The 12142-nt window shown below is 43.9% G+C and overlaps 1 protein-coding gene across 1 annotated transcript in view; it reads left to right on the plus strand.

Annotated features, from left to right (window-relative positions):
• LOC306977344 (contactin-associated protein-like 4) overlaps positions 1-12142 on the plus strand; it is a 330278-nt gene that overhangs the window by 257365 nt on the left and 60771 nt on the right. The window contains exon 17 of the mRNA XM_079575645.1: positions 8050-8268. Within this exon, the coding sequence (XP_079431771.1) occupies positions 8050-8268 (219 nt within the window). The remainder of the gene's footprint in view (positions 1-8049; positions 8269-12142) is intronic.

Genomic DNA, 12142 nt, shown 5'->3' on the forward strand with positions numbered 1-12142 from the left:
GATAGCCAGGCTAATTTTAGCCCAGGCTGGTGAAGAAGCTAAAGGCCTAAATTGTACTATTTTGACTATTAGTAAATATATCTTCCAACATCGCTAAAACAACATTCAGCTTGAAATCAAAATAATCAGTATGTTACAAAATATGCAGAAAAGTGCAAAACAGAGAGAACAATATCCTCTGTCTGCCTGTGGCCTCGACTCCTCCTCTCTCCTCTCTGGACAGGTACAAACGTCATGGGAAGAGGCTAAATGCCTAAATACCTGCATTTCAAGTAAAGTTTCAAGGAAAACATTGTTTTTGCTAATTATCGTGTGTGCATTTAAACAGCTTGGTTCTTGGATTGAAGACTTTAACAGGATGTTTCTCAGCCGTCCACTAAAAATTCAGAGAAATGTTAAAATTTCAACTGTTTCGATATTTTCATGAGAACACGCTTTACATTGTCAAACACGCGGTCAGCACTGAATAACGGAACGCCCCCTCAGATGAAACCAGTATCTTATTTGGGTTACAGTTGATTCCAACAATTAAATTGAATGATTTTTGATCATTAGCCCATTTGGATTCGTCATTTAAGTCAACAGTTTGGTCATACCGCCTTTGCTCTGCCCAATCCCGTCAGACCTTGGAAGCTCAGCAGGGAAGGGCCTGGTCGGTACTTGGATGGGAGACCGTTTAGTAACACCAGGAAGCCTAGCGAATGTAGTGAGTGAGTGGTTGGTGGTGGTCGGAGGGGCCGATGGGGCAGACTGGTTGCCTCGCTTCCGTCAGTCTACCCCAGGGCAGCTGTGGCTACAATAATAGCTTACCACCACCAAGTATGGAGTGAACGAATAGTGCAATGTAAAACGTCTTTGAGTGTCCAGAAAAGCGCTATATAAAACCAATGCATTATTATTATTATTATTATTATTAACAATTTTCCCACAGCGACCCTGTTGAGAACTCCTGCACTAGAGGGCGCTCATTACTGATATTGATTACTTCAATGCACGACTGTTCACCTCGTGCTGTGCCTAAATCAATGCATTTTCCTTAAAGATTACAGCCGTGTCTCATATCCTGACACTGACAATGACTCGAGCTGCCGTGCTGCAACTCGGAATGTTTCTTTATTTGATGTAGTGTTTTTGAAGCTCGATAATACTTTGTTGTCCGCATAGAGTGTACAGCAAACCTTTATATGGTCATCTTCAGCTGACACAAACTCATAAATATTGACTATGTAGTATTTCCAGCAAGAGAACGCGCTTCTCTCTCCGTCTTGTTTATGTTTGTGCCGTGGCGCTCAGGCTGAAAACGTGACATTACTCTTAGTGACGCAAGAAGAAGCAAATGTTTTTACTGAGGAAAACAACAAAATACTAGCACACAGGAATAATAATAATAATGCATTGGTTTTATATAGCGCTTTTCTGGACACTCAACATTACATTGCACTATTCGTTGAAGGAAGGAATAGACTGAAGGAAGCGAGGCAACCAGTCTGCGCCATCGGCCCCTCCGACTACCACCAACCACTCACTCACTCACTACATTCACCCAGGCTTCCTGGTGTTCCCAAACGGTCTCCCATCCAAGCACCGACCAGGCCCTTCCCTGCTTAGCTTCCAAGGTCTGACGGGATTGGGCAGAGCAAACTTTCATTTGATTACTTCATTAGATTTCTTGTGCCTAATTGCGATTTTTCTGACAAATATTCAAATTGCGATTTTTATATTTGGAACTGCTAAAATGATGAGTGAAGGAAGTCCCTGTCAAACCACATATTCTTACTCAAATTGCCCCATGTTTGAACAATACACAATAATCTACTTTCAAAAACATATTTGGTTCTATATGGACAGCGCCCTCTTCTGGAGGAGTTTGGCTTTCACCTGCCCCTGGGGGACAGCCACGTGACTAAAATAGCGTCTATCTAAAGACTTTAGAATCTGATTTATGGAAAGTCAGACAACCTTTTATCTGTTGCAGCTGAGATCAGAGGCTCCACATTTCTGATTGGTCGAACATCTATCACAAGAAGAAGAAAAAACCACAGCCTCTTGAGGACAGGTTATTGCAGTAGTCAAAACCTCGTTTGCAATTCCATATCGATGAACCTTCATCACTGGAAAAAGCAGTCAGATTAAAGTCGTTTCTGGCCCCTGATCCATCTCTGATCCGAAGGTAACCAGCTTTCTTAGTGAGCTAAACCTCTGGCTGTCAAAAGGCACAATCCAGAAATGAGATCTGAAAAGCTTTGATCCGTGTACAAACCTTTTATTTATTTTTTTCCTGTCAATATATTTTTGGATCAGCTCCTCGTCTTTGCAACCTTCCTGTCGCCGTATACTCGCTAATAAAACCAAGAACGGATCTTTTCAGCGCCGCATTCTTCAAAACTCTTATCTCCAGCTCGCAAGTTGCTTCCCCCTTCCTCCTCCAAATTGCTTTTTTTTTATTTTATTTTTTTTATCCTCCCCTAGCTCCTGAAAACATCTCACTGTACAAAAAAAAAAAAATGTTACACTGGCTGCCGCTTAGCTTGACGCGCCATCCCTCCTGCGCAGAATAACTATCATGTCTGTAATACTTGCCACTTTAGTCGGTGGTACGCACCAACACACACTCGCCGGCTTTAGCAGACGATGACAAATGTCTCCGCCGTCCCTTTGGGGGGAGCGGAGCTTTGTGAGAGCCTCCGTTCCCGTCTCCCACTGCAGTTAGGGAGACAGCTGGTGTTCAAATGGCTCTCACTGTTTATTATAGTTGTTAACACGGCCGTATCCGGGGCCGAATTAACAAGTGCCTGTGGGGGTTTTCTTTTCCCCAGTTTGAAATTCTTCTTTTAAAGTAGTAGCTTGGCATAGTTTGGCATCATGGAAAATCAGAGTGTGATTGCCCGGAGAGCGAGATTGCAATGGAGAAAAATAGGCCAAAACAATCTTGGGAAAATATCTCATTGGGATTTTTTCTGACAGTGATTGCAAATTAGAATGACAAATTATGCTCTGAAGGGGACAGAGCATCTTTCTTCCTCTATTTCTTCCTTCTTTCTTCTTCTCCTTCTTCTTCCTCCTTCTACTTCCCCTTCTTCTTCTTGCTTCTTCTTTTTTCTTCTTTTTCTTTCTTCTTCTTCTTCCTCCTTCTACTTCCTCTTCTTGCTTCTTGTTTTTCTTGCTTCTTTATCTTTCTCCTTTTTTCTTCTTCTACTTTCTTCTTCTTCTTCTTCTTCTTCCTCCTTCTACTTCCTCTTCTTCTTCTTGCTTCTTTTTCTTTCTTCTATTTTCTTCTTCCTCCTTCTTTCTACTTCCTCTTCTTTTTCTTTCTTCTTGTTTTTCTTCCTTCTTTTTCTTGCTTCTTCTTCTTCTTCGTCGATGGCATTTTTCTCAAATATCAATTTCACTCACAAATATTGACATGTTTGTATCCACGTGTGTACTATGGAAGTACTTTCCTTTCTGGGAGGCAGCTGTGGGTAGAGACTGGAGAAATGCACAGGCACATGTGCAGATGTTTACAAAACTACAGGGCCCGCTTTCTTTACACTCTTGCAACAACAACTTTAGTAGCTCCTACAGATGCCAAACTATTCAGTCTTGGACTCAACATTCTGGAGGATTTTTCATTGTGATTTTTTTGTAATAACTGGCCTGGTTTATTGAGCTTTGAACTGCAAAGTATTAACTTTTACAGATTTCTTCACTTACTCTAAAACTAAACAAGGTCCAAAATCCCCTAAGAAAATAATCTTTGTAACTAAACATCGTTGGGAATTTCTTACATTTCTGCCTAAATTGATCTTAAAATGTGGTCTGACCTCCATCAAAATCATACAAATGAGTAAACAGTGTCTACTTAAACTAATACCACCCAGACATTTACATTTGATCATATTTTTATGGCCCATAACATGTAAACATTCACAGGACAGGGAGGAATAAATAAGTACACCCCCTGACTCTCGTTGAACTGCAGCAGTTTTGTAAAGAGGAATGGTCCAAGATTCATCCTGATCGTTGTGAGCGTTTAATCTACAACTACAGAAAAGCAGCTATTGCTGCAAATGAAGGATCAACAGATATTTATACAAGGGTTCACTTACTTATTCCACGCTGTTGTGAATGTCTCAGGTTTTTCTGCTAAATATCTGAATATGTGAATGTTTACATGTTATGGCCAATAAAAATACATGTATATGTAGATCAGACATTTAGTGACCAATTTAGGCAGAAATGTGAAAAATGTTCCCAGTGTATATCAACAAAATCATTTGAAACCTGGCTCTGTGCATTTAGATTTGGTCATAATATATATAATATAATATATAAGCAATTTTTTTAAGCATTTTTATGCATAAAACATGAAATACATTTCCCCCGTCATATCTATATGAGTAACGTACAGCAAAAGTTTCAAATTGATACCTCAAAATGTGTGTATTTTTCCCTTTTAGTCGTCAGTGTCTCACCTTGATGGGTCTGAAACAAAAAATGTACCGAATCGTTTGAAAACAATGCACCTGAGCAAAGCAAACCAGCACATGACTTTGTGATCTGCGAAGACCACTAAGTCACGTGTGGGTCGAGCGACTGCATTGGAGGCCAGTGTTGAAGAACCGCTGCTGCAAAACCTTCAAACCGGACCGTCCGCTGCAGCAGGCTCTCGGCGGGACACAAGTTTGCCTTCGCACCGGCGTGAACCTCCCTCTCTTGTCTCCGTGTCACCGCGGCCGCAATGAGGAACGATGTTTGTTAACGCTCGTGCGTCAGCGGGAGTCACGCGTTGGCCTTGGGCGCGGGGTATTTTTAACGTGAAGATGGATGAGGACACAGTGGAGGAAAAAAAACACTCACGTAAGGTCGCGAGCAGCGGTTACGAGGCTAAAACGGCGTGGGCGTAAACCTCACAGGGACACACCAACACCGCTTTGTCTCTGACCCATGTGGGGCACTTTCCTCTCATGGTGTCCGTAATCTTTACTCCGTTGTGTTTACTTGAGTAGCATTTCAAGAGAAGGGGACAACGCTAACGCACAGGAAAGCGCCGCGTTATCTTGTCTCTCCCCCAGCGCCGCTCAAAAGCTACTGCGGCTTCATTTAAGAGCAGCCTTCAGCTTTAATTTCAGCTTTCACTCAAATATCTCCACGATAAAACACCCAGGAATTAGAAAGGTTTTATGCAAATGACATCCATTTTTCAGGGACGTGAAAGTAATGGACAGAACGCCTCGAATCACATCCGTCATTGTGTTCCTTTATTCAGGCCACTTTTTCTACGCTTGACAATGTTTTTTAACTTCTTTCTCTCTCTCTTTCTCTCTTTTTCCCACAGTTAGTTTCCCTAACCCTAACACCTAACCGTAGCCCCCAACTGTGACCCTAACCGTGACCCCTAACCCCTAACTGTAACCCCAACCGTAACCCCTAACCGTAACCCCTAACCGTAACCCTTAACCATAACCCCTAACCCTAACCCCTAACCGTAACCCCAACCGTAACCCCTAACCCTAACCGCTAACCGTAACCCTTAACCGTAACCCCTAACCCTAACCCCTAACCGTAACCCTTAACCATAACCCCTAACCCTAACCCCTAACCGTAACCCCTAACCATAACCCCTAGCCGTAACCCCAACCGTAACCCCTAACCCTAACCCCTAACCGTAACCCCAACCGTAACCCCTAACCGTAACCCTTAACCATAACCCCTAACCATAACCCCAACCGTAACCCCTAACCCCTAACCATAACCCCTAACCATAACCCCAACCGTAACCCCAACCGTAACCCCTAACCCTAACCCCTAACCGTAACCCTTAACCATAACCCCTAACCCCTTACCGTAACCCCTAACCATAACCCCTAGCCGTAACCCCAACCGTAACCCCTAACCCCTAACCGTAACCCTAACCCTAACCCTTAACCATAACCCCTAACCCTAACCCCTAACCCTAACCCCTAACCGTAACCCCTAACCGTAACCCTTAACCATAACCCCTAACCATAACCCCAACCGTAACCCCTAACCCCTAACCGTAACCCTTAACCATAACCCCTAACCATAACCCCAACCGTAACCCCAACCGTAACCCCTAACCCTAACCCCTAACCGTAACCCTTAACCATAACCCCTAACCCTAACCCCTTACCGTAACCCCTAACCATAACCCCTAGCCGTAACCCCAACCGTAACCCCTAACCCCTAACCGTAACCCTAACCCTAACCCTTAACCATAACCCCTAACCCTAACCCCTAACCATAACCCCAACCGTAACCCCTAACCCTAACCCCTAACCGTAACCCTTAACCATAACCCCTAACCCTAACCCCTAACCGTAACCCCTAACCATAACCCCTAACCGTAACACTTAACCGTAACCCCTAACCCTAACCCCTAACCATAACCCCTAACCGTAACCCCTAACCATAACCCCTAACCGTAACCCCTAACCCTAACCACTAACCGTAACCCCTAACCCCTAACCGTAACTCCTAACCATAACCCCTAACTGTAACCCCTAACGTAACCCCAACCCCTAACCATAACCCCTAACTGTAACCCCTACCCGTAACCCCAACCCCTAACCATAACCCCAACCCTAGCCCCTAACCCTAACCCTAACCCTAACCCTAACCGTAACCCCTAACCATAACCCCTAACCGTAACCCCTAACCATAACCACTAACCGTAACCCCTAACCCCTAACCGTAATTCCTAACCATAACCCCTAACTGTAACCCCTAACCGTAACCCCAACCCCTAACCATAACCCCTAACCGTAACCCCTAACCGTAACCCCAACCCCTAACCATAACCCCTAACTGTAACCCCTACCCGTAACCCCAACCCCTAACCATAACCCCAACCCTAGCCCCTAACCGTAACCGTAACCCCTAACCGTAACCCCAACCCTAACCCCTAACCATAACCCCTAACCGTAACCCCTAACCGTAACCCCTAACCGTAAACCCAACCCCTAACCATAACCCCTAACTGTAACCCCTAACCGTAACCCCAACCCCTAACCATAAACCCTAACTGTAACCCCTAACCGTAACCCCAACCCCTAACCATAACCCCTAACCATAACCCCTAACCGTAACCCCAACCCCTAACCATAACCCCTAACCGTAACCCCTAACCGTAACCCCAACCCTAACCCCTAGCCATAACCCCAACCGTAACCCCAACCGCAACCCTTAACCCTAGCCCTAACCCCTAACCCCTAACCCCTAACCCCTAACCCCTAACCCTAACCCCTAACCCCTAACCCATAACCTCTAACCCTAACCCTCATGAACAGGGAGGGAGGTCATCGGGATATTCCATAAACCTAACCCTAACCCCTAACCCCTAACCCACTGTTTTTACGGTTTGTCATGGAGCTTGTTGGTTGTAGCGTGTGTTGTTGCGTGGTGAAAGGCTGGACGATAGCACAGTTAATGTGAGAGCCTGACCGTAATCTGATGCTCACCAAGGAAAAAGCAACTCTGACCCAGAAATGAGCAAAAAACATACAAATAATACACAAATAAACATTACTTTTTTGTATGATACAAGCATAAAAGTGTACATTATTGTTTTGTTCTAAAGAAGTATTACAGAATGTTTGATTGATGGGACAGTGCACTGTGCCAACGCCTGTGATCTGGGGCAGAGGTCTATGCCTCCTGTGGGATCCCAGTGGCAGGCAAATCAGCCATTTTGGCTCCTGTTTAGGCAAATCTCATTCATTTGTGACTTTGCATTGTTTTGCTATAGTCAGAATCTCAGGCGCAGTTTTTGAAATGAGTCCCCAGAGCTTTTGTGTATAATTTTACTATTGTGCAAAATGACGAGCACATACAAAAGTGGACAAGCAGCAGAGTCATTTATACATTTACTCTCGACGAGATATCCGAAAGCTCCTGACTCTATCCATTATTTATTGACAGCAAAGGTTTCACATTGATATCACTCACTTGTTGTCTTGTTCTCCCCTTCCACCTGCAGTCTTCTGCTTTTGAAGGGTCTTGTGCACATGTCGTGGCCACTAAACACAACAGAAACCAATGTCTCCACAGCGCCGTCAGAGGTGGTGTTCTCCCTCGACGTGGGGAATGGGCCCCTGGAGGTCCGCGTCCTCAGCCCCGCCCCGCTGAACGATGACCGCTGGCACCGCGTCAGGGCGGAGAGGAACGTCAAAGAGGCCTCGCTCAGGGTGGATGAGCACCCGCCCAGCACCCACCGAGCACCCACGGACGGGCACATCCACCTGCAACTCAACAGCCAGCTATTCATAGGTCAGACAAACGCAAAAAAGTTACTGTATTGTCATGATGGAGAGAAAAAAAGAAATAGTCAGTGACTGACATAACAAAGTGTTTTTAAAGCAGTGCTATATAACAAATCTGTGCCTTGAGGCTATAACAAAGGGCAGTTGATGCGCCATCATCTTTGGCCTACAGGTACATTTACTTTTTTTTTAAAAGTGTGTCACAAACTCAAGAGCTAATAATTATGATAATATTATTATTATGTGTTCACTCAGACTGACACGCTGACTGCACAGTGGAGTGAGGCCTTTTGATTCATTTAGCCCGTGCTTCGCTTTGTTCCTCCATAATATTTCAGCGGTGAGAGAGTGAATCACTTATTCCACGGCGAAAGTCATGTTAAAGCGTGGATGATAGAGGTAGAATTTGAATTAGAGCAAATTATTACATACATACCTACATCACTTTGCCTCCATTCAAAACTGTAAACGGACATGAAATGTGTATGTCATTAATTTGCTGTCGGATGTGCAGTAGGGATAGTAACAGCTAGAAATTAGTTTCAGGCCAAAACTAACAATGTCACGGGTTAAACAGGAACAATCAGATAGTCCAGCTTTAAAGAGACTAGATACAAAGTTTAAAAATGTTAAAATGAAGTATTTTCTTCCCCCTGCATGTTCCAGCCTGTCCTAATGTGTAGAATGAGCCCAGACCTGTTCACCACAACTGCCTCTAAAATCCTGCACCGTCACTCAAAAAACTCTTACTTCGGTTCCGAAGTGCCGTCACGCACAAGTTTAATGTAGATGCTGCAGTTACGCGTTAGACCTGAGGTGGCAGTAGTGAGTATAAAAATGACCACCTTGCATCTAGTCCCTTTAAGGTAAACACATTATTTTTCATAATTACTTAGTGTGTCGAATCGGCCCTTGAATATCGTGATATGTATCAGATCGTGACAAAAGTGTATCGTCATAGCCCGATTTAAAACACAGTAGAAAAGCCTCCTTCTAATATCCAGCTGGTAATGACACAGAGACGCAGAGAAACTGGCTTCAACCACCACAGTCCGCCCTCTATGACCGACCGTATAATAAAAGTGTATAAAACAGAGATGTGGGGACAGACCAGCAGCATATTTATTTCTTTATTTCTCCGAGCTGAGTGAGTCCATGGCATCGCATTGTAAAGACGAGTTTCATTATAAGACATGCGGTGGCGGATTGGGATTATTGTGGGACAGCGGCTGCATGTCAGATACTACATCTCGGCAGAACTAATATCTGGACACTTGCTGGACACAGTCACTTCACTGGGAAACACGAGGGAAATATTGGACTTGTCTTGCTATACAAATATATTATACATAAATATATACACGGGGCCTGAGCTTTGATTTTAAAACATACAATCTAACTCTAAAACTTGAGTAAGCAGAGCCGGGGCGAGAGCGGTAATTTGACCCGCTCTAGCCCATTGCCAACACAGTCAAACATGTCTGGCTGTGGTTAGCGCCCGTGCTTCACAGCTAGAAGGTTCCGGTTCGACCATAGACTGTAGAAAATAATGGACGTCTTATGCTCACTCCTCCCCGTTTACCAGAATGACCACGGCCGTGGGGCAATTCATGGCGGATTTACAGGCTCCCCCTCCCCAGCTCTGACGAAGCATGTTCCTAAAAAGGACATACGGGCGGGATTTTCATCGTAGACTCGGCCCTTGCGTGACGTGTAGCTCGCGCTGCTCCAATGCTAACAGTCCGAGCCTCGTTAAATACGGGATTTCAAAAAATCATATTACGAAAACCAGCCTGGTTTCATATATTGTTATTAACCCAGCGTTATCTCAGGAGGAAGATCTAGCCTAGTCTAGCGTTGAAACAATTGAAACCAGGCTTTAAAGTAGTTTTTAACGTGTCTAAAGTCCAATGCTTTTCAATGGGGGCCTAGCGGCGATATGGAGGTACTGCAGCAACGGCGGAGCAATGGCGGCCCCCACGTTTGTGGTCAAAAAGCAGGGCAGCCAGCGGCCATTGGGTTCGACCCCCGGTCAGACGGGCCTTTCTGTGGAGTTTGCACGTTGTCCCCGTTGTACAATAGGCAAGGATGAGGGTGAGTGTGGACGACGAAGGAAATTAGCCCATTGCTACAATCTGTTTACATCCATGATGATGTCAATACACACTGATGGAATCACGAAGAAGAAGCTAGCAGGCTAACAGGCAAAGCTAACTGCGGGCTAGCACCACTTAAACCGTATTTACAGCCAGGTTTGAGTGATAAAAATGATCTCCATTGTGGAATTGGATGTACAAGATCCCTCCCTCCCCTTGTCTTTTCTGTCAGCGTAACATTTACTCTCACGGACAATTAATAAGTAAAAAAACGTAACATGCTACGACACCTGCAGTGGCGCTTATGGCCTCTAGTGGCACGAGTTACTGAGTTCTTAGCTTACTTTTTTTTTTTAAACTTTTTATTTATTTTATTGTTTGAAATGTGACGCAATGTTGTTTAAAATTTCATTTTAAGGTAATTTTGATAAATGGGCAGTGCAGTTGAAGAGGGTTTTGTCCGTGTTTATTACAATAAAAACAACTTTATTCAGATTTATTAAGAAGGGTCTGGATGCAGCTGATCAATGGACACGTTATTAGTGGAGCTCCAAACCTCCACAGGAAATGACGTCACCTTCAGAGGACAACGCTACCTTAAACTAATCCAAACAAACCCTACACCTAAAAAATAGCAGCAAACCCAGGCACTCCAAACAAATACGAACAGCACGAGGGGCTTCATTTAAATGGCCAAACCAACATGTTTCAACCACCAGGGGCTTAATATCAAATGAACTCTTCACCTAACCCTAATCTTAACCTTAAGGATAGTGACGTTTACTAAAGGTTTCATATAGAGATTCATTTCAATAAATGAAGCTGAAAACGGTGACTCTCCATCGGCTGCGTTCGGACCCTCTTGGATTCGTCAGTCGCAGTACTAACAAAAGCTCTGTTCTGTCACATTAGCACATGTCGTGGGATGTGATAATGAAAGAGTCACCTCATTATCACCTCCGAACCATGAGAAATGCTGCCATGTCTTTGGGCCTCAGAAGCATATGTTCTCACACGTCATAGAACTGAACAAACTTTGGTATAAAAAAATAAAAAGTTGGGCCTGTCTCTGAAGTTAATTTGGTTTATTTACTTCTGATCTTGAGAGAAGACAGTGACATCATAAGCTAAACCAGTGCAACAGGGTGTGAGATGGAGGAGTGATGACAAGTAGGAGGTGGGTCTTGCCAAGGACGGTTTTATAGACATAAAGAAGCCAGTGACGGAGCCGAATGAGGCTTAATCACTGTGCACTAGAGTCTGACTGAAAAAGCATAGTTATTGAATGAGTATGAGTATGTAACTCTTGAAAAAATAAGATGCCAAAATGTATATGATGTATGAATTACCAAAGTGTTTATCCATGTTTCTATGTCACAGAAACTTTCCTGCTTGGGTTTTGTTTGTAAAAAGTCAATAAGAATGTGAAACAATAATCTAGATCAGAGGTTCCCTCAGTTGGGACCCCCTGGGGGAAGGGGTGAGCATTTCCACAAGTGACCACATAAGAAGCTCAACTTTATCCTTTTGTAAATTGCTCTAAATGTTCTATTATGACTTGCTGGTGCTGGTATTTAGTCATTTTAGTATCATTTTCTGTAAATATTTAGCCATAGACCAACTCAGGCCTAAACCATGTAAATCAGGCCAAAAACAAGTCTACTGCAGATATAAACAAGACAAAGGAAACAGGAGGAATAAGGTGTTCCTCCAATAACACGCCTCAAGTCTCGTCCCTACAGCTGTGCAGGCAGAGGCTGATCACGCACCTGTCTGTGGTAAATG

The sequence above is a fragment of the Gobius niger genome (genome assembly GCF_951799975.1).
Source record: "Gobius niger genome assembly, chromosome: 17".
Lineage (NCBI taxonomy): Eukaryota > Metazoa > Chordata > Actinopteri > Gobiiformes > Gobiidae > Gobius > Gobius niger.